At 38.4% G+C, this 23,559-nt stretch overlaps 1 protein-coding gene across 4 annotated transcripts in view; it reads left to right on the top strand.

Annotated features, from left to right (window-relative positions):
* ryr2a (ryanodine receptor 2a (cardiac)) overlaps positions 1-23,559 on the top strand; it is a 113,357-nt gene that overhangs the window by 85,816 nt on the left and 3,982 nt on the right. For 2 of the 4 annotated variants that reach the window (XM_042082562.1, XM_042082560.1), the window contains 27 exons: positions 28-162; positions 429-541; positions 715-811; positions 1,036-1,142; positions 1,220-1,271; positions 3,535-3,585; positions 5,806-5,905; positions 6,470-6,549; positions 8,198-8,274; positions 8,389-8,462; positions 10,219-10,236; positions 11,600-11,680; positions 11,824-11,912; positions 12,010-12,138; positions 12,220-12,324; positions 12,425-12,506; positions 12,650-13,959; positions 14,391-14,446; positions 14,557-14,704; positions 15,804-15,890; positions 16,149-16,370; positions 16,632-16,762; positions 18,158-18,200; positions 18,685-18,818; positions 19,231-19,291; positions 19,432-19,578; positions 21,139-21,273. In XM_042082562.1, coding sequence (XP_041938496.1) covers positions 28-162; positions 429-541; positions 715-811; positions 1,036-1,142; positions 1,220-1,271; positions 3,535-3,585; positions 5,806-5,905; positions 6,470-6,549; positions 8,198-8,274; positions 8,389-8,462; positions 10,219-10,236; positions 11,600-11,680; positions 11,824-11,912; positions 12,010-12,138; positions 12,220-12,324; positions 12,425-12,506; positions 12,650-13,959; positions 14,391-14,446; positions 14,557-14,704; positions 15,804-15,890; positions 16,149-16,370; positions 16,632-16,762; positions 18,158-18,200; positions 18,685-18,818; positions 19,231-19,291; positions 19,432-19,578; positions 21,139-21,273 — 3,864 coding nt within the window. The remainder of the gene's footprint in view (positions 1-27; positions 163-428; positions 542-714; positions 812-1,035; positions 1,143-1,219; positions 1,272-3,534; positions 3,586-5,805; positions 5,906-6,469; positions 6,550-8,197; positions 8,275-8,388; positions 8,463-10,218; positions 10,237-11,599; positions 11,681-11,823; positions 11,913-12,009; positions 12,139-12,219; positions 12,325-12,424; positions 12,507-12,649; positions 13,960-14,390; positions 14,447-14,556; positions 14,705-15,803; positions 15,891-16,148; positions 16,371-16,631; positions 16,763-18,157; positions 18,201-18,684; positions 18,819-19,230; positions 19,292-19,431; positions 19,579-21,138; positions 21,274-23,559) is intronic. The other 2 variants (XM_042082563.1, XM_042082561.1) reach the window with 1 other exon arrangement.

Below are 23,559 nucleotides of genomic sequence, written 5' to 3'. Positions count from 1 at the left end.
GAGCTGTTAAATCATGTGTCTTGTCAGCTGGAGGATCCTGCTATTCGCTGGCAGATGGCACTATATAAAGACATGCCCAATCGAAGTGAGGATACTTCAGACCCAGAGAAAACAGTGGAGAGGGTGCTTGATATTGCCCATGTGCTTTTCCACCTGGACCAGGTAGGTCTGAATAAACCCAGCCCACATTGTCTGAGTCACAGTAGAATGAGAAACTATGTTATGTTATGATAGGAGCACAACAGTTACTACCATAAATCCTAGATATGTTGTCACCTGTGGTCATAATTGAAAGTTTTTCGAATCAAAGCCTTATTCCAAAAGAATGACCATCATTAACATTACTCAAACATTGTGTGAAATTGCTTTCCAAAATATCCAATGGAAAATATCAAAAGATGCCCTAAAGGTACGCTCATTTCTTTAAGGTTGAACATCCCCAGAGGAGTAAGAAAGCAGTGTGGCACAAGCTCCTGTCTAAGCAGAGGAAGAGAGCAGTGGTGGCCTGTTTCAGGATGGCGCCTCTTTATAACCTGCCCAGGTAGTGCTGCATGGACTTTTTCTTCAAAAGTAGGACAGTATCACTTTTTAGATGACATGATATGGGACAATTTAGTCCTGCATTTCCATAATCAACTTTAATCAATCATTATTGATGAGTAAAAGTCTGCAATTTCTTCCATTTTTAATGCCATACCATTTGGCTCTCCCCAGGCACCGAGCAGTCAATCTATTTCTGCAGGGTTACTTGAGATCCTGGATAGAAACAGAGGAACACTACTTTGAAGACAAGCTTATTGAAGACTTGGCAGTATGTATTGTTTTGGTACTATTATGAAGTATAACAGCAGATTCAAAATAATGATGATTACAAAATACAATTTGAGTACCTGTATAGTAGTGGAATACTCAGCATTACCCAATATTTAACTAAATATAACTGATACTGCTCAGTCTATGAAGTACATTGATCATGACAGTATGGCAAACTCTGTACTCTATACTTGTGCTATTGCCTGTGACTTTCAAAATTAGAAACCTGGAGGAGAGGAACCCCCTGAAGAAGATGAAGCCACCAAGCACATAGACCCCCTGCACCAGCTTATCCAGTTATTCAGTAGAACTGCACTGACCGAGAAATGGTAAGTCTGTTTTGTTTAGAACAATTATCAGGTTAAAGTTGTATGTGCTGTTACTCACTGGTTCTTTTATTGTTCAGTAAACTTGAGGAAGACGCCCTCTACATGGCTTATGCAGATATCATGGCAAAGGTATACATTTTCTGTAGTTTTTACAACATGCTAATTCACTTTTATTAGAAGTGATACAAAATACAAGATGGTAAAATGATAGTGATACAAAATACAAGATGGTTTCTGGTATTTCTCATAAAACATTTCATAATTGAAATATATCTATTAATATTAAGGTATATAATTACATAAAAAAGTACCATATGCATTATAAGATAAAGTTTCTACAATACCCTTTGCGAAACTATACCACTATAATTAGCATAGCTCTCAGTGAGACATCATATTTGTAATAATTGCATTGTGTATCACCATAATGGTTCTGTGTAATTACACAGCCAGACATGTTTTTTTTTTTAATTTACTTTTATTTAAGGTGCGAATTCTCCCATGTGCGTAAGGGTGCGTAAGTCAAAAAAGCGCATAACTAAGTGCTTTTCAGCCTGTGCGAATTCTCCTCTTCACTTAAATCTGTCATTTACGCGCAATGGAGGGACTTACACGTTTTGGGAGGAGCAATTTAAATCTGGGCGTTTCTTATGTATACAACTCTTGCAGCATTCTGCCACTGACTACATCTTTTTATTTCTGACTTCACCTTTTCATCTACGCACCCGAGGGCTGTATTAAGGTCGAGCACCACGGCAAGGTGAAACAGTTCTAAATACATATACGTTAGGTTACACAGAACGTTACAAATTGACATTACAGTATCACATTTGGTGCTTAAAGGAGCGATTTGTAGGATTGTTACCGAACGTTCTGTAGGCCAAAATCAAAACACTGGTGCGTTCTCAAGACTACCAGACGCGAGCCTCTTCTGGGTTGCCAGATGTAATTAACACTTAGCTAATAACGTTAGTTGACCTGCAGCTGCTTTAACGTTTCTCCAACCATGACCCAGCTACACATTACGGAAACAGTGAAAACAAAAAATACCTCTCTAACCAACGTGACATATTTAGCTGAAGTTAGCGATGCAGATGCAGTAGTAGCGAATCGATGCAGTTTAGCCTAGGCTACCTGTCGTGGAGAAATATGGCCAGCTCTGCGTCAGACTTGATATTCTTTGTTTGACGAAGACGTCGCCATATCAGCAAGCTTCTCCGATGTCCACTTAATTTGTTTCTTGTTTTAATTTTGGAAATGTGCCTGCCTCTCGGCGTTCATGAACTGAAAGCAAGTTGACAGTTGGCCTTTGCTAATTTGGCAACACAAATAGGAGGACTCGCCAGCCCATTATTAATGCGCTATTCTAGAATTAATCGTTCAAAACATAAACCAAAATTCCAAGAGATTCCGCCCCGTAACTCATTTTTTTCATGGGTTTTAAGGGGGTTTACAGGTTATAGGGTTATAATGTTGTCAAATAAGCCATTACTTCAATCCATCGTGTTTCCTTACTATCTGACAACATATGGTGATCATTTTTGGAATGGTTACCATTTATTTTCCATTATTTCCTACATACTGGACCTTTATGGTTTTCCCCATTACAGTATCACATGGTGGCGACTACCTACCGACTGTGCATCTTCATTTTTAACTTGATGTGAAGTCATAATCCCATAGCCTACTTTGTTCGAATCTGTCCATTTCTTTCCAACTTTACCGAAGTCATCCATACATTTGCACAGAAGCCTGCACTATTGTCGAGCAGCATCAATATTTTCCTGTCTCTGATTAGTTTGTAGTGGAAGCTGGTATTGTTATGCCAGTCTCTCTACTGTATTCGAAACTGCAGGTGTCAGTCTACAGCTTCGTTAGCATAGATAAATTGATATTATTAAAAGTAGCTGTCATTGAAACTTTCTTTCTCAACAGTGAGTTTTAAAATTATGAATCTATACACCTCAAGCATGGCTTGACTCTTTTATTAACAACCTCAGAGCAAAAGGGAAATTTTGTTAAGGCAATTATTTGTTGGGCTATGTGATGACACCATTTTACTGTAGGCCGTTCGCTATTCAGTTCACCATGCTTACGTTTTCAAAATCAAAGACTGGTTTTATGTTCTTTCTGGATTTTAATGGCATTCAGAAGGTCAATGAGAAAGTCCATGTTCCACTTTTTCATATCAACCTAAATTAACGAGGTGGTGGATCAGTCTGGTTCTATTTTAAATAAATCACGCCTCTTTCATAAGGCCGCCTTGGTTTCGAACTTGCACGCTGTGGGAGAATGCGCATAACTGAAAAGTGCGTAACTGAAGCGCTATTTACGTGCAAATGGGAGAATTCGCCCCTGAGTGAATTACTTATTTGCAATGCCTGTCTGTCAGAGTTGCCACGATGAAGAGGATGAAGATGGTGAGGAAGTGAAAAGTTTTGAAGTAGGTGATATCATGTACCATTCCCTGTGTATTGCTAATGTCTCATTGCCAAGAATTGCAACTTAAATATTTTTGAAAACTATTTTCTTCACCATAGAATTGGGAGACAATACGTATAAGTATATATACTCTTTTGATCCCATGAGGGAAATTTGGTCTCTGCATTTATCCCAAACCGTGAATTAGTGAAACACACACAGCACATAGTGAACACACAGTGAGGTGAAGCACACACTAACCCGGAGCAGTGAGCTGCCTGCTACAGCGGCGCTCGGGGAGCAGTGAGGGGTTAGGTGCCTTGCTCAAGGGCACTTCAGTCATGGATGTGGACATGGGAGAGCAGTGCTCAACCACTTCCCCCACCCACATATTTCCTACTGGTCGGGGAACCGGCAACCCTTTGGTTACAAACCAGTAGGCCATGGCTGCCCCTCAGTTCCAACCAGGACACTTAAATTTAGACTTATGTTTCTCAGAAATTGAACAATTGTTGCAGAAGTAATGATGGAATGATTCATTGTGTTTGGTGGGCTATGTTTAAGAAATAGGTTTAAATATGGTTGGTGGCCATTTGTGCTGCTGCTACTCTGATTTTAATGAGCATGGGATAGTTTCCAGACAGCCTTGAAACATAGCCTTCATATTCATCTGACTAGTGAAAGCTATTTGCAGAGGTTTGAAGTAATGAAGTACAAATACCCAAGTACTGTACTTGAGTTGCATTGTTGGGTATCTATAATTTCTGACAACTTTTTACTTTCACTTCCCTACATTTAAACAGAAATATCTACGACGGAGTATTAGGGCCACACATGAAGAAAAACAATATTTTTGCCATGGCGAGATTAAAGTCGACATGTTGACTTTAAAGTCGCCATGTCGACATTAAACTCGACATTTCGAGAATAAAGTTGAGATATCATACTTTAATCTCGACGTGTGGACTTTAAAGTCGCATGCCGACATTAAACTCGAAATACAGTTTAAACATAGCCTAGGCCTACAGTTTAAGCTATGTAGCCTACACTAACACACAATATGTGACATGAATAATAGGCCTACTTCAAATAGGTGTCATTTCAGATAGATTGCTACTGTAGATTGCAGATATTCAGATAGATTTCGTCTTGTCTGTTAACTGCTCATTGCCGTCATCGTGAAGCGCTGAATCTCGTGGTTATGGAAATTCCATGCACTATGCCATTTATATAGCTAGAAAAATAAATGTTTTCAATGATATAATGTTTCTATAGTACAAAATGTTATTTCACTCTGTTTTACGTGGGTAAGGCCACCGCACATCCAAATAACTGCCCTTCATGACCCACACAGGCCGTCACTCTCCATAGGTATGATGGCAAAACTCATTTTTCTAAAACTGCTTTTCCATGTCTTACCTGCAATAAATATAGGAGGCTACAAACACAGATATATGTGCATTTACTTAGAATACATGGGGTTTCCTGGTCGGGAGGACAGCTTCATTCGTCCCTCCATAGACATTCAGCAATAGGCTGTTTTGCATCCATTATAAACATGCAATGTGAAAGTCTGCGATTGGGAAGAGCACTTAGTATGCCTAGTCTAGTGCATAAGCATGAAGTTGAACCTTTAGAGGAAAAACACTCTTTCATAATAGGCCTACAATAAATAAATAAACCGCTAATGACGTTTACTTTTGACCATCGCATTTATGGCCTGTAACTCCGTGATAAAAGGACCTAGGACCTAACAGGAAAGTATTTGGCTGAGCAACGGAGGTTAAATTCTATGTTTTGTCAACATGATGTAGGCCTAATCATTGTTGCACTCGAAGAAAACTGGAATGTTTCATTTGTCCTCCTTTTCAATCGTCCAGAGCGGTCGTTCTCTCTCCAAACTAACTTTATTGTCAAAATATTGAGTTTAATGTCGACCCGTCGAGATTAAAGTCGACAAGATATTTCAACTTTATTCTCGAAATGTCGAGTTTAATCTAGTCATGGCAAAAATATTTTTTTCTTCATGTGTGGCCCTAATACTCCGTCGTAAATATCTGTATGTTGTACTGCTTACTTTTTCAAAATAGGTGTGTTACTTTTGTTTTAATGGATTTGATGCATCATTGATTATTTTTATTTCACATCATTGCATGCCTTCCCAACATCAATGTTCCCAACATCAACATAAACCTAAATGGATGGTCCATGTTCATTTTCCACCTGTTCGTATCTCCATCAGGAAAAAGAGATGGAAAAGCAGAAACTACTTTACCAACAGGCCCGACTACATGACCGAGGTGCTGCGGAGATGGTCCTTCAAACTATCAGTGCGAGTAAAGGTATCAGTGGCAGCAGGAGTCCATAGTTAATTAGTTAATAGATGTTAAATTGTATATTCAACCTACTCCATATACTGTATCAACAGAATGGGAAAACCGCTTGTACCTTGGCTTTGTTAAATAATGAGAGTTTGTCCACAAAGTTTCCGTGAACTGGAAACATGGTTGTTTCCTCCTTCATATGCAAATATCAGACTTGAAAGCAAGTGTAATATCAGAGAGTGGATTGTGAGAATTGTTACACCCCTAGCTCTAACGCTAACATGATAAACTTAATTACTTCATGGAACAAGCTTCCAGCAAACAGTGAAAGGAAAGTACACTTGAGAGGTTCGGACATCCTGTCTCATAGAAGAAACCACAGTGGTGTGTTTGAAATTTGAAAGATTATTGAATCTTGTGATCACCCTTTTGTGCACTGTGATATTTAAAGGTTATGACCTTAATTTAATGAATGGCATTGTATATTTTATCAATTCAGTTCTTCCAAAGACAGGTTAAGTGTAGAACCTGACTGTGAGCAGCTGATTTTGACCATATTGTGCATGTGCATTTGTTCTTCAGGGGAGATGGGACCAATGGTTGCATCCACATTAAAGCTGGGGATTGCCGGACTAAATGGAGGAAATTCCACTGTGCAACAGGTATCTGATCTGGAGTCATGTGTCTACAATGCTATGAATGGAGTCTACTTTTTTAAACCCACAAACGTAATGACTTCTCAAAAGTAATAAAAAATCACAAACATACAAATTTGCAGTAGAAATATTATAGTCCCACTATCATATAACTTCCCAAAAAATAAATAACATGACACATGTTTAACATTTTCGGATGTTTGCAGGGAGTTTGCGGGAGGATAAAGCAATATTGTATTACAACCCAAAATCAGAAACAGTTAGGACATTGTGTAGAATGCAAATAAAAACAGAATGTGATAATATACAAATCTTGTGAAACCATATTTACAGTAGCCTTGGACTGGTCAGAATAAAAGGCCATCTTAAACATACCTGCCAACACTCCCGTTTTCCCCCGGGTTTCTTCCATTCCTCTCCCGTTTTGTTATTTCTCCCAGAAAACTAGCCTACTTCACAACTAGCTGTAGCTAAATTGTTAGGGAAGAAATGTTGTGATTAACACATAACATAAACTGTAATTGAGTGAAAGGAAAGGAAAGGAAACTTTTGTCCTCGAAACATAATCTGACAGCAGCTTTGGAGTTTTCGAGGTGGTGGATACATAACTGGCATGCGTATCTGTAAGGTAAAAAAAGCAACGACCGAAAAGCAACAACCGAAATGTAGATTGCAGATATTTAGATATCCCCCCCCCAGTTTAAAAAAAATCGTTATTTAAATATTATGCCCCTATGTTCTTGGTTTAGAGGCCACACCTTTATAGAATTTACAACATGGAGGGGCATTATATTAGCCTGGATTAGCCAGTCCAAATTTACCCTGTCCACAAAATGTGGGTTCGGGAAATCTTGCGTACACAAGTTGAGCCTCTGCTCACGTCCAAATTCATAAATGGCAAGTTTTGCATATGAATGACTTAAGTGGTCATAATTTCAGAAAAGTAATCCATTTGTGTACATAGAAGACATCTTAGATATTTTACAACCCCCTGGAAAATGTGAGTGAAAATGAACGTATAGTGTTGAGTATATTGTGTTGGGAAATAACATGTTTGTTGGAGGTCATGATTGCACTTTTTCAATGTAATAATCCCCAAAATATATGTCTAGCCTAGAAATCTAGACGCACCCTAGCGGCTAGTCTAGCAACTCTCCATTGGCTTGTGAGCTGGAAAAATTCAACTTCGATAGGGCCAATCACATCGTGTATAGAGTCATTAGGCGGGCTTAACATAATAATTGATGACAGAGTTGAAACGGTTCGGCGTGAATTCCCTGCTACTTGAAAACAAAGAAGGTGGATGTTGGCGAACAGCGTGACAAGAGTTAAGCTTTTTTTAAGTTGGCAAAAGCTCCGCTGGTGGGAAAACGCATGGGATTCATGAGTTGTAGCGCTATCCTATTGCGTGCAGAGGGAATTTGAAAGACAACCGATTATCCCGCCCCTCGATTCTCCAGACCCTACATTTTAATATGGGTCTGGCTCGTCAGGCTAATATACGTGTGTTATGATGTTGGTAAAGTGGTAAGTTATTACATTTCTGGGTGTAACATACCCAAATAACCCTCAAATGACGTTCACCCATGCAATCAGCATTCAGTCAACTTTTTAGTTAATTATGTTATAATGCCTGTTTTCCTCTCCTTTTTAGAAAATGCTGGACTATCTGAAAGATAAGAAAGATGTGGGGTTTTTTCAGAGTCTGGCAGGTCTCATGCAGTACTGCAGGTAAGACACCTATCCCTACCTGTGCTTTAAAGATCATGAAAGTTCAATGAAAGCTAACACAGTGTCCTCAGCATCTTTACCTCTGTACCCTTTCCTCTTCCCCTTCTCCCCCAGTGTTCTAGATCTCAATGCATTCGAGAGACAAAACAAAGCTGAAGGCTTGGGTATGGTGACTGAGGAAGGCTCAGGTACTTTTTTTAGGCTCAAGGAAAAAGTTTTATGCCCATTTTTCTTTGCAGATTCAATAATAAGAAAATGAATATCTTTTTTGGTATGAAAATGGATATGTTAACAACATTGTAACAATTGTTTGAATTCAACATTCATTAACAAGTGAATACATCACTGAGAGTCAAGGTAAAACACATGGAAACACATTAATGATTAATTAAGTTTATTTTTTATGTCCCAAGGCTAAAGCATATTATTTTATTTATGTTCATTTTTAACATAAATAAACCCAGCTGAAGTGGGTTTAAGTCAAATTCTTTGACAGTTGTATAGCATTTGTGTTCTGACACCTTTTTCATTTTTCTGATTTATTTGTTATTTTTATCAATATTTATTTTCTAATTTCTGTGTTGTCCACGTTCATTATTTTTTTGCGTCAATGACACATGTATTTTAATTCATGTTTCACTCGCTACTGGATGCATTTTTGTTCTGTCATTTTCCTTTTCTGTCCTCATTTTGTCAGACAGAGGTCAGATTACATAACCTGCTATGATGGATCTTGTTTTTGCACTGTTTTGTTTTTGGTTGTTTCACTTAAATTTATCTGTAAAAGAAAAAATGACAAGGGTTCAATGACAAAAAAGACATTTCTGCACTGTCAGAGTAAACCATTTCACATAAGCAACTAAAAATATAATATAAACACAGAATATAACCCTGCAAGTTTCCTTGTTTCAATTTTGTGTTTGGTTATCAACAATTTTCACTATATTTGAATGGTAATATTACTTATTTTTATTTGCTAATATCCAGAGGCTGGTGCACCATGATGCTTGTTATCTGAAATTTTAAATGTCAAAAGATGAAGATTAAGTAATTATACTCAACTTCCAGAGAACAATGCCTGCCTATCTAATTTGTAATTTGCATTGTAGCCTATTTATTTAGAACAGGGACAACACATATTAATAAACATTAAAATATAAATATGTAAGATCTAAGAAATGACCTTCATTATATTCATAGTGTCTTTGAGAGTCAAGAGTTTTGAACAGTCAGCTTCCTGCCATGCTCACATCCTGCTTTATTTAGTTGATATACCCATTTTAGATTTAGTGGTCCTTTTTCAAAACAAAAAAGATGCACATTTATGAGCTGCTTGTCCCAGGAATGCTTCTTAAAATTGAGAAATTTGCCATTGTTTTTAGATGTTGTATTTTCGTGGGATTAGTATAACCTCCCAGCCTCTATTTGAATTGAGCTGCAACAAGTTAATTGAACTGAATTGAATATAAATTGAATGTATATTGAATTAATTCAGTTTGCTCACCTTGTAGAGGTATCCTAGTACTTGTTATAGTTTGTTTGTTTATGTATGTGTTGGTCTAGTGTATTAAACACTCAAATACACATAAAATAACACATAAACTATTTTGTTCTACAATTTGTGTGTATGGAAGATGAGAGAAGGCATGATCAAAATGCCCTTGTGTTATTCTTGTCCCACGATGTTTCAGCAAAAGTGAGCAAAAATTACCAGACAAATGGGCAAAGTTTTAGGCCCTGCCTCTGTTGCTTTTTCTTTTAAACAGCCCACTCTTTTTTGTCATTACACCCATTTCAGCATTGTAGTCAAAGCTATTGATGATGATTTTTGATGATTTGGAATTTATGAACAATTCTTTTTGAATTCTCACTTTTTTCTTTTCTTTCTTTTCCCTCCCTTTTTCCTTTGATTTTAACGTATGTCTCTCCCCCCCCCCTCCTCAGTCATCACTCATGAGCGTGGTAATTATGACTTAAGCCATTTCCTGTGATTTCGCTCTTGTCCTTTGTGTCAGCGCTGTCCAGGTCCTGAGTCCTTAACAAATCCTTACCTATCTTGCTACTTTCTGATGCATAGCCTGTGCTGATTCCACCCTTGTCTGTATAATCAAGCCGAGCTTGTGGAGTTGTTATGTAGCATACATTAGACTATGACATTAGAGTTGTACATAAGTCATCCTATTTTTGCTCTCCCCTCTCAGGATTTGCACAGTATCTGGCACACTAGATGTACATGTAAGAACAGTGAAGCTGTTGAAGTCTCCCATCCTCAAGTGTTTTGCAGTTGGCTGGGTGTAATGTTGTTTTCTTGTTGTTTTGTCTTTTTGAAGGCCTTGTGGTGTACTCTTTTCTCTGTAGTCTCTTGTTGTATTTTTAAACTCTGATCGTGGCTTGGAAATGGCTGCGCTAATGTGAAGGGGTTGGCCAATAGCACATCAGCAAACCCCTCAATACCTCTCCAGAGGTCCAGCTGTTGACTATGTGTTTTGTGATGTAGTCACTGTGTACTCTGTGTTTTATTGTCTCTTCCTTTGGTTGGATGTGCTGAGTTGTTTTATATCAATATGTGGTATTCATTTGTTTTTCCCCATCCCTGGAAATCAATATTGTGTTCTATTTCTAATCGTTGTGTTTTCCCATTGTTTCCATATTTCTGTTCAGTAAGACCATTCACAGATTACAGTATTTAAGAATATAAACATAGTTTCTCAGAACAGTAATGACATTTACATATCCAAGATATCAATTTCTTAATGCTTTCCAATACTTAGCTTTGTTTAAAATGTACAGGCAAATCAGAGGAAAGGGTAAGGACAATGAATGTAAGACTTGAAGAATGAGATTTAAGTAGAAGACAGAAGTAATTTCTTTTCTACAAAACATTTCATACATAGTTGTGTAGTGTGTCATAGACAGTGTACATATTCAAATTGGGGTAGTAATAATTTACACAGTAGGATGCTTATTACTCCTCTTAAACTTTAGGTAAAATAACATACATGTATTTTTATATAACATTATATTTTGGGGTATAGTGGATCCCCCATTCAATCCAGGAGTCTTCTGATAGATATTGACACATCAGTTTGTGATTGTGACCATCAGATCCTGGATTTTAGTCTGCATGAACACTGGGAAAATCTTTGTGAAATACATTTAGTAAGATATTTGAGATGGAGGGTAATCTGAATCCACAGTGGAAAGACCACAGACAATATGAGGGCATGCTTTCAGGCATATTTATTGACATGTGCATTTGTATGTCATTGTAAATTGAAAAAGAAGTTGTGAAACTGATGGTTAATTGTTGTCAATCATAATACAGGAGAGAAGGTGATGCAAGATGATGAGTTCACCTGTGACCTCTTTCGCTTCTTGCAACTTCTGTGTGAAGGACATAACTCAGGTAGGTCACATGAGGAAAGTTTAATTATGGTAAGCATAATTATGTAGCATAATTGCACCTCACTGTTTGTTCTATCATTTTGGCAAGTAGTGCTTTCACAATGCAAATATATCAAATTCATTTGTTTTGATTATATGCTCCAGATTTCCAGAATTATCTGAGAACACAGACAGGAAACAACACAACTGTCAACATCATTATATCTACAGTTGACTACCTCCTCAGAGTCCAGGCCAGTTTAAGATATTAAGGTTTTCTTTTAAGCTATTTAGCAGTTGTGGCAGTGTTTTAATGTAATGTAAACACTTGCTGTTTGGTTTGGTCTGCAGGAGTCCATCAGTGATTTCTATTGGTATTATTCTGGGAAAGATGTCATTGATGAACAGGGGCAACGCAATTTCTCCAAAGCTATCAATGTAGCAAAGCAAGTCTTCAACACGCTGACAGAGTATATACAGGTAAATATACATTTAGTTCTGTTATGTCTATTTTATGCTTTCAAATTAAATAAGTACACATTTTAATTATTTCTTTCAAAGGGCCCATGCACAGGAAATCAGCAGAGTCTAGCCCATAGTCGCTTATGGGATGCAGTGGTTGGCTTTCTGCATGTGTTTGCTCATATGCAGATGAAGTTGTCTCAGGTGTGCCACAATGCTAACACAAAGTCACCCATTATCTTATTTCACTACTACTTGAATGTAGCTAAGCCTTTTCAGCTCATGAATCGTTTGTGATTTGCAGGATTCTAGCCAAATTGATTTGCTGAAGGAGTTAATGGATCTACAAAAAGACATGGTTGTGATGTTGCTGTCCATGTTGGAAGGTGGCATTTTGAATAACTTACTCGTAACATGATTCATTTTGATGTTTTGTTTTTTACAGTATATACTGTATTTTAAACAGTGTATGTTATTGTAAAGGATTGTGTATCTGTCATGTTGTGTCATCCTACTCTTGTTTTGGCAGGTAATGTTGTGAATGGGACCATTGGTAAACAGATGGTGGACATGCTGGTGGAATCTTCCAACAATGTGGAGATGATACTGAAGTTCTTTGACATGTTCCTCAAGCTTAAAGACCTAACGTCCTCTGATGCTTTCAAAGAATATGACCCTGATGGGAAAGGGGTTATCTCAAAGCGAGATTTCCATAAAGCAATGGAGAGTCACAAACACTACACACAATCTGAAACAGACTTCCTGCTCTCCTGTGTAGAGACAGATGAGAATGAGACTCTTGACTATGAGGAGTTTGTGGAAAGGTTCCATGAACCAGCAAAAGACATTGGTTTTAATGTGGCTGTACTTCTAACCAACCTTTCTGAGCATATGCCACATGATTCACGCCTTCAGACTTTCTTGGAGTTGGCTGAGAGTGTACTTAATTACTTCCAGCCTTTCTTGGGCCGCATTGAGATCATGGGTAGTGCCAAGCGTATCGAACGTGTCTACTTTGAAATTAGTGAGTCTAGCCGCACGCAGTGGGAGAAGCCACAGGTAAAAGAGTCCAAACGACAGTTTATCTTTGATGTTGTCAACGAAGGTGGTGAGAAGGAAAAGATGGAGCTTTTTGTCAATTTCTGTGAAGACACCATTTTTGAGATGCAGCTTGCAGCACAAATGTCAGATGCTAGTGAGCGCTTGGCCAGCAAGGAGGACACAGAGCGTGGAGAAAAACCTGAGGTGGAGAGCCCTGAGATGGGCTTCTTCTCCGTTACCACTGTAAGGACAGCCCTTCTAGCTCTACGCTATAATGTTCTAGTGTTAATGAAAGTGCTTTCCATGAAGAGCCTGAAGAAACAGGTGAAGAGGGCCAAGAAAATGACATTGCAGGACATGGTGATGGCACTGGCAGCCTTTTACTGGAGTGTGCTGATTGGACTTCTGCATTTTGCATTTAGCGTCTCACGTGGGTTCTTCCGTATTATATACAATACCTTCCTTGGGGGTAATCTGTTGGAAGGTGCCAAGACCATGAAAATGTCTGAGCTCATAACCAGCATGCCTGACCCAACACACGAGGAGGTGCGTGGGGAGCTTGAAGAAGGTGTGGAAAATAAATCAGTCGAGAAGCCCTTGACAAAGGAGGACTTAGCCGACCTCACTGTTGCTACAGATGAAACAGAACTTCTCTCAGACATCTTTGGCTTAGATTTACGAAGAGAAGGGGGACAGTACAAGATAATGCCTCACAATCCAAATGCCAGCCTGACTGATTTATTAAATGCCCCAATACCTCCTCCTAGTCCCTCCCCTGAGCTTAGAAGACAACATCAGGTACTTGATAAATCTTCATTAATTATCTATAGCTGTTTTTTTAATATTGGGATTTTTTTTTATTATGATTATTATTTTACAAATTATTCTTGTTACCATTCTGTTTCATCTTATTGTCCACTAGAATGTTGGGAATTAGAAAATGCCCCATGGCATTAAAGGAAAATTCCGGTATTTAGCACTTTGAGTCCCTTTTCTGGTTTGTTTTGGATGAACTAGAGTGGTGGACACCGAAATTTTGACGATTGGTCCTGTCTCGACTTTTCTGACTCGTTTTGAATCGCCTTTGACTACTCATAGTGGCTGCCAACAGGCATGCTCAAACATGTCCTAAAACAACTCTTAACGTCAAAAACTGTGCAACTCACCGAGTGGATTTTTCATGAAATGTTTTGCCAGTGATGTTTTTTTTGATGTCTTGTGCATTTTAGGTTAAAGAAGACAAAGGAGGAACAGAAGACAGTAAGCCAGAGCCAGAGAAAGCAGCGTATGTTCTCATCAATCTGTTAATCTGACTATTTAAACAGCCTATTTAAAAGATATGTCTTTCTGGATCATTCTTTCTGGGTCATGGGATATTCACATTATTTGTTTCAGAGGAGAACGTGTGGAGAAAGTAGAAGATAAGGAACAGCTAAAGCCAAAGCAGAGGATCAGACAGGTCCATATCTCCAAATCCGATGAGCCAGACCTGCAGGAATCTGCATTCTGCAAAAAAATCATTGTTTACCAGAGGAAGCTTCTTGTAAGATCACACTAATGGCATTACATTTACATTTATTATTGTGGCAAATCATTTTATTCAAAGTGACTTATGAATAAGGTACAATACAAACAAGATTTTGCTGTTGCTAAGTACCGGTAATAAACATGCAATTGTAACCGTCTAATTATCAGTTCATATAATAAACAGTTCATTATCAGTTCATATAATAAACAGTTCATTTTAGTCAAAAACAACTAACGGTACTGAAATCAATAATACATTGTATGTTTATTACTGTTTAATTCAAGTAGCCCATAACCGCTTCGGTGTGTCGTCATCGTCTTGCATGAAATCAGGCACACAAACATATAAACACACACACACACACACACTCACAAGCGAACACACAAACACACGCACAGACGCATAAAACACACATGCAGGCAAGCAGACACACGTACACACACACACACACACACACACACACACCATTACCCCCCCCCCCCCCCCCCCACACACACACACACACACACACTCACAAGGGAAAACACACACACAGAGAAGCACACGTATACACAAAAGCAAACGCACACATGCACACACTCATTAAAATACACAAAAGTTTCAAGTGTAGGGGATGGAGTAGGAGATGGAGACAAATTGACAAGCGTGATTTATTTTTGCGGAGAGAATGTGCAGAACAGAGCGGCGGTCATATTTTGTACCGCTTTGTGGCATATCTAGTTCAGTAAAGCCCTCTGGTTATCAGCTGAGGTGCACTAAACACCTCAAGATCAAGATACATATCACACAGCTGCCAGATAGGAAAAAAGCATGCTTCGATGCACCTGTGTACAGCTAAGTTGTGTTTACGTCTACATTATCGGAATACCTGAAAATACCTGAATACAGAAGCAGATTGGGATGGAAGGATATCTGACCTGACCTATTAACTGTCCTGTGCTGTGCAACAGGTAGCAATTGTCTTGGGCTGTTAACAGTTACAGTTGCACATATTCTTTTTAATAGACCTTGATCAGACACGTTGAGTCACAGGAACACAAAACACATTGCTACCGAAGCTAGTTATCGGGACCGGTCAGACTAATTTAACAGCATGTATCTTGACCCTTTGTAGAACTACTTTGCCAGGAACTTCTACAACATGAGGATGTTGGCATTGTTTGTGGCCTTTGCTATCAACTTTATCCTTCTCTTCTATAAGGTACTTCTTAAGTTTGTCATAGATAAAAGATTGAATTTCATAATAATGCTGTTATATTGACCTGATTGAAAGTACCATAGTAGATATTTTTTAAGTATTTGTATATACATTATCATGATTATAGAACATATTGAGAATGACCTGTTATAGTGTAGCCTAGTGCAATGATACTAGATGATGCTGTAGTATTTCCTAAATTCCTTTAAATGTATTTCAGCAAAAGTAATGTTAAATGCTCTTGCCTATTCTTGTTGGTAGGTGTCTACATCTTCTGCTGTGATGGAGGAGAAGGAGGTCTTTAGAAGCCCAGTAGATGCAGGCCTTCACTGGAATCCTCTGGGTGCTACCCCTGACCGCACCATGACTGTGCATTTTGTCCTTGAGGAAAGTAGTGGCTATATGGAGCCTACTCTGCGCATCCTTGCCATCCTGCACACAGTCATCTCGTTCTGCTGCATCATAGGGTACTACTGCCTGAAGGTTGGTGTCTAAACAATACTTTTGTAGGCCCTACTATTAAACTAATAAATTAGATAAAATAAAATAAAATATTAAGAACAGGGACAGAGTGGCAGTTTAGTTTTGTAATAGTGTTTGAGGATTCATGGCAACATGCAGGTATGAGTTGCAACTACATTATGCTCCATGTTCTGCCACAGGTATAGTTTTTTCCAGATCGGTGTGTTTGTGGTATTGTGTCAAGTCCATTATGACTATTTGCTCAATACAATCTATACCCAGGTTCCCTTGGTGATCTTCAAGCGTGAAAAAGAGGTGGCTAGAAAGCTGGAGTTTGATGGCCTGTATATTACTGAGCAGCCCTCAGAGGATGACATCAAAGGCCAGTGGGATAGGCTGGTCATCAATACTCAGTGAGTGTGATATACCACCTGCAAATATAAACACTTTTTGAAAAGATCCTCTGGAAGGTATCTGGAAGCTTATCTGATTGGACTCCTAAAACATTCAAACTTTTTCAGCCCAAATCACCTGGATTTAATAGAAACCAAAACTTCTCACAAAAATGTTCCTGGCACACTAGTTTTAACAGCCATCATGTCAAAATGACACCTACACTCTTGCCCACTAGATGGTAGCCCTAAGCCACTGATTGTGTTCACATTCTCAATTCTAAATGCTGACTGCTGAACAGTGGGAGCAACAATGTGTGCATTACAGTTTCAATTACTTAGACACAAGTTACCCTGCTGTTCAATAACCTCCACTGGCTACCCTTAGCCGCCCACATCAAATTCAAGTCACTAATGATGTGTGTGACTAAGTGATGGCTGGGTCTGCCCCACCTACATAAATGCTCTCATAAAGGCTTAGAAAGGTTACCCCTCAGCCACTGCACTCCTCCTAGGAACGTCGTCTGGCACTGCCACCCCTACACACACGGCAATCCAGCCCATTTTCTTATTTGTAATCTCCCCGATGGTGACACCAGAGCAGGATCATCCCTCTCTATCTTAAAGAAGCTCTTGAAGACTCCACTCTTCCAAGGACACCTCCTCTCCTAACACTTCTAACAACCTAACATGCACTTCCCTCTCTTCTCTCCTCTACCTCCTTCTTCTATCACTTCTACTAGCACACTATGACTAGTGCTTATAATGTCTGCACTCCTACCTTGTAGTTTGACTGATGCAGTAGTTATTTCTACCTAAAATCTCCTCTGCACTGTAGCTTGAGTAATATTCCTCTTTCTGTAAGTTGCTTTGGATAAAGCATACAGTATGCTAAATGAATAAATGTAATGTAATGTTATTTAGCAGATCCAAAGCGACTTACAAAAAATTGTGATGATGGCAATGTAACTATAGCTACATAGCTACAATAACTATGGTTATATTTTAAAATGTATGACTGAAACAAATTGATTTGACAAATGCCCTTCCAACTGTTAGTTTTTAGTCAAAACAGCACTAAGAAGGTAATTCCACCACTGAGGAGCCATGAAAGAAAATCCTGCAGACTCTTGCTTCCCAGATGAGTGAAGTGGATAAGAGCAGGCGTAAAGATGAGTAGTAAGGCAGTCCAGTGGCAGTCCTGTTTGTGAGAGTTAGATTTCAGCAGCTACCGGGAGCCAGTTAAGGGTTACTACCAGAGGAGTTGCATGTATCCTTGGGACATGTTATTTGTGTTTCTAATTGTAATCAATTGTAAAATATGTAATATATTGCATGTATTGTGCATCATGAGTAATTACACAGACTTGTCTGGTGTAATGCTCTAGTTGATAATAACTTAATTTTGTTTTGTAGGTCATTTCCTAATAATTACTGGGATAAGTTTGTGAAAAGAAAGGTGGGTTGGATTAAAAATTCAAGCCTTTGTTTTGTCAACAATTTTATTTCATTTTAATGATATTGCAATACTTTAGGCATTCTTAGAAAGCCTTAAGACACTCCTGCTATCAAGAACAGCAAAGGTCTAAATATATATTGCATTTATGTTGTAGTGAGTCTGTGGCAGTAGTCTGTGGTTATACCTTCAGTTTATACCGTCAGCTTGTACTGTATGCTGTACTGCTGTGTACGCCATTATGCTGTATACTGTGCACCCAATATATCTCACTGTGCACCTAATATCTTCTCATTATAGACACATTCATTATATTTCCACTACAACAAATCTTACATTGTGTTTGGACTTTCTTTTAGGATTGGGAATAAAAGTAGACTTATACATCTAATAGGACGAATAATATGTTAGGAAGTGCAGATAATGGTGAGAGACAGTCACAAAAAGTTCACCAAGACACTTACATAATATTCCCCTTTTTTTGAAGGTAATGGACAAGTATGGGGAGTTCTATGGGCATGACCGCATCAGTGAGCTGCTGGGGATGGACAAAGCTGCTTTGGATTTTAGTGATGCACATGAGAAGAAGAAGCCCAAAAAGGACAGTTCATTAGCTGCTGTGTGAGTGAAGTAAACAAGGCATGGAAAGTACTTAGAAGTACTTTTTGCTGAGAAATATGTTTTTGCTGATTTCATGTGCTTGCTCATAGACATCAATAGTGAACCATATACAACTTTTCTATCGTATTACAACTAAAATACTGTAGCTGCCAAATCTGCAATGAAATACTTCTTCACCAGATTTGTTGTGAATGCACTTGCTTTTACAGTCTTTCATTGTATTTCTTTGTACAGTATGTTCTTATATTATTTGTGAGGTTTGAAATGCATTAACCAGATCCATTTCTGTAGTTAAAATATTGACCTGATTGCTTTTGGTTGCTGCTTTATTTTTAGGCATAGGACTCAGGACACTTGGCTGACTACTTTGTATAGAGCCTTATGTGAATTTCTTATTCTTGCTCTTTTACAGAATAAATTCCATTGATTTGAAGTACCAGATATGGAAATTAGGAGTTGTCTTCACAGACAATGTAAATGTACCCCTTTATTGATTATTTGTATTGTTGATTTCTTCCACTTTTTCTAAAAATGTCCAAATATACCTGCTTGCTTTCCCCTCACATTTAAGGGCAGAGTGCTGATTTTTCTTCATACTCAATTCTGTTTACAGTCCTTCCTGTATCTGGCCTGGTACATGACAATGTCCATCCTGGGACACTACAATAACTTCTTCTTTGCAGCTCACCTCCTGGACATAGCCATGGGTTTCAAGACTTTGAGGACAATCTTGTCCTCTGTTACCCACAATGGAAAACAGGTAAACAGCTGAGTGATATGCAAAGCATTAAAGTTAACACATGTCTATGGGTGCATGCATTTGGCATAATGTGAATATGCAAGTCTGTGTTGTAATTGCAAAGAAACTATGTGTCTGGCACTCTCTAATCCATCACAGCAAACTTTGTGAATAACACTACTAAACACCTTACATTGTCACATCACAACGCTTGTGTTTACATACTACATAGTGCAAGATCCAAATTTGAAGTTTTTTCTCCTTTGACACACACACTACCGTTCAAAAATTTGAATTCACTTATCGGAAAACCCAATTTGACCATTAAAATAACACCAAATCAATCAGTCAAGTCAATGTTATTTATATAGGAAATTTCTAACACGGGTAATTCAATGTGCATTCTCACCGTCCGTAATATACGCATAAAGCTCTGCCTGTTTACATTGCTACACTGATTCTAATTGCTAACAATACACAGGCATCAGAGGGGTGAATGAATTACACTTAAAAAGTAGCTATGGTGTAAAATCCCAGTTGGTGAGTTCAAAGTCCTCTTCACTACTTCTAAGTTATTCCATTCATATTTGCTGCTTTTAGTCCCAAAGGGCTTTGTGAATTACTCTCACTGAAATAATAGGAGTCCTATGTTTGCTCCTTCTTTCGCAAATATATAAAGTGCCACTAAGAGGATCATAATGATTTCTTTCCATGCAATACCTCAGTACTTGAGCCATTTTTTAACAACCTTATTCAGGACTTTGAAATTGCTCACTCTTTCATCTCTTTCACCTTCATTCTAAAAGTTTGCTTCCACCAACTTTCCCATACTTTTACCTTTGCTTTCACTTTCATCATTGCCCATTTCAAATATAGGTGTATGGTGCAGTTGTTGTCATTATCATGTTCATGTAAGCCAAAGCGTACATAAATGTCACAGTAACAAACATTATTAGTATTTATTATTAAGTTATTATGAAATATATTTGAAATCATAAACCCACTATGCTGCAAAGAAGTCTGGGTGCATTACCTTGCTAAGTGAATTACTTTTCTCTTCTTCCAGTCACCACCATGTTGTGGGGAGAAAGTCTATCCAAGTCGATTAGCAAATACGGTACAAGCTACTGTCACTGGACACAAAAAGAGGACAGTTAACCGGCTTGTACTGACTTTCTCCTCACAAGATTTTTGCAACCTGAAGAAGAGACCCTCTCCATAGTAGCATACTGTAGATGGTTAATGCTTTTAGACTAGTTAATGGCTTTAAAAAGCGATTTATTTTGACGTACCCAAGTTGCCCCCAAGGGCTATGTTATATGCTATATAGTTGTAAATGCTTATTCCGGTCTTACACCGATTGATGTCATTAAAGTCCCAAAAGTGTACATTAAAGTGTACATTCATCAACAAATAGACCCCAGGTTGTTATTAAACCTGCGTCTCCTTTAAGGTGATGCAATTTTGAGTCATTTGACATTTAAATATTGTAAGGATATATTCACTTTTGTATACTGTACAAATTTGTATACTCTCTTTCTCTCTCTCTCATTCTGTTTGTGTGTATGTATGTGTGATCAGTTGGTCCTTACAGTTGGCTTACTTGCAGTAGTGGTTTATCTTTACACTGTGGTGGCCTTCAACTTCTTCCGCAAATTCTACAACAAGAGTGAGGATGGCGAGTCACCAGACATGAAGTGTGATGACATGCTTACAGTGAGTTTCTTCTCTGAATTGCATGTCCAAGTCAGACAACTTAAATGGCACTAGACCACTTTAAATTACTTTAAGTATACTTGGAGAGTGCAGACCTCAGTCAAGGCCAAATGTTGCCATAATGAAAACTACATTTGTGGATCCAGCCTGTGACTCCAATACGGTCCAAAATGTAATGGGACATGCTACTCCTTTATTCCAAGTGTTATGAAAATCAGACTAGTAGGTTTTACATAATCCTGTTTACAAACAGACAGACCAACAGACAGACTAACAAACTGAAAATATAACCTCCTTGGGATGTACGGTAATTGGGATTGCACTTTAATTCAGGGAAATCAGGATTTGTTTCAATTAATGTGCATGGGGGTGTAAGTAAAAACACATTTGTTGGTCCATGGTGCACAAAAGAAAAGAAAGAAAAAAACCTTTAGTCATAAAAAGAATGTGATGTACAATAATGGACATATGCCCTGAATCATGGGTCAGTAGGGAGAATTGCCCTCAAGAAGGAAGTATAATACATCCCCGGTGGATATCAGCTCTCTCTGGTGACTGACAGACTCCACAGCAGAACAGCCACCCCCATCTCTTAATCCTGCTCAGTCAACCAACCATAGCATTGAACTTTTTGCTCTTTATCCCTATTAAGGACTCTAAAAGAGGGGTCAAAGGAAATACATAAACACTGGATCTCAGGAATAGAACAGGTTATATAGACATTGCAAAGCACAAGGACCAACGCAGTAGCCCTTGAAGCGGTCCTGTGTCTCCCTTGTCTTTATTTGGTAGGCTAAGGAAAGGTTTGGTGGAAGTCTGGAGTTGGATGATGGGAATAGAACTGGATTGCCCGTCTATTGTCTTTAGGTGTATATTTTCTTATAAAAAAACACTACTAGAACAAAATAGAGAATGGGAGGGTTTCTTATATTTTTTAAAGGGAAAATGGTTGTTCAATGGTATTGTATAATGAAACCTTGGTATGCGTGTAATAAAGGTTTGGAATACAGATTACTGTAAATATTGATGTATTTGCTCAATCAAATTCCAGGAAATATCTCCAACCAAAGACTAGCACCTTCAGCAGCCTTTCACAATTTTCATGTTACTCTAAGTGTCCACCCATGAAAATCATGAGACCTTGAAATTCAGCTACTAAATCTAAGCACTGCTAATTTATCCAGGCTTCTTCTGCTACTTCTTATTCCCCATGTTTTCGGACATAACAGTTCTTAGAACAAAGTTCTATGAACTATTGACTGGAGAGGCTACTAGAACTACAGAGTTCCTAAGGGTGTTTTTCGGTTTGAATTTGCACCATCACGAAGAACACCGAGGTGATCTAATGCATACATTAGTGGAGCACTCTTGACAGTGGACTAAAATATTAAACATGCATTTGTTTGGCATTCCCCCTTTGTGAAACGGATACTTGGGGCAGCCGTGGCCTACTGGTTAGTGCTTCGGACTTGTAACTGGAGGGTTGCCGGTTTGAACCCCGACCAGTAGGAACAGCTGAAGTGCCCTTGAGCAAGGCACTTAACCCCTCACTGCTCCCCGAGCGCCGCTGTTGTTGCAGGCAGCTCACTGCGTCGGTATTAGTGTGTGCTTCACCTCACTGTGTGTTCACTGTGTGCTGAGTGTGTTTCACTAATTCACGGATTGGGATAAATGCCAGAGACCAAATTTCCCTCACGGGATCAAAAGAGTATATATACTTATACTTATACTACTATATTGAAAAACGCATAAATGATCACATCCTTTATGCATCCTACTACAACATTGTCATGTCTATTTGACATTTCTTTCTCGTTGTGCTCCAGAGGAAACTTTTGGTTGTAAATTGCTGTTGTTTCTAATGGATTTTAAAGATGGCATCACAAAGGCTAATAATAAGCTGCAATGAGCATAACCTACTCTATTACAGTGGAAAATGTAGCCTAGTAAAGTTGAGAATTTTGAAATTACAGTAAAGTTCAGGTTTCACCTTAATACATACACATTTGCATAGGTAGATAGACTGTCAAACCATTTAAATTCCCAGATTACTCTGGAAGCAACTGTGTGGGCAGGGATGGTGGTATCCACTGTATATCATATGGAATGATCATGAAGTTTAGAAGCCACCACATAGCTATTGTTTATCCTTACTTTGCCTCTGATACCTACCTACATGATTACACAATTCTTATGATGTTTTGTTTTCATGATGCTGATGTTCCAGATGCAAATAAAGGATCATTTCAGTCAGTTGAAATGTTTCTTTTGTTAAATGTTTGAAAT

Source organism: Alosa sapidissima, chromosome 24 (genome assembly GCF_018492685.1).
Source record: "Alosa sapidissima isolate fAloSap1 chromosome 24, fAloSap1.pri, whole genome shotgun sequence".
Lineage (NCBI taxonomy): Eukaryota > Metazoa > Chordata > Actinopteri > Clupeiformes > Clupeidae > Alosa > Alosa sapidissima.
The sequence above is the reverse complement of the archived record's forward strand: the minus strand, read 5'-3'. Positions and strand labels throughout refer to the sequence as shown.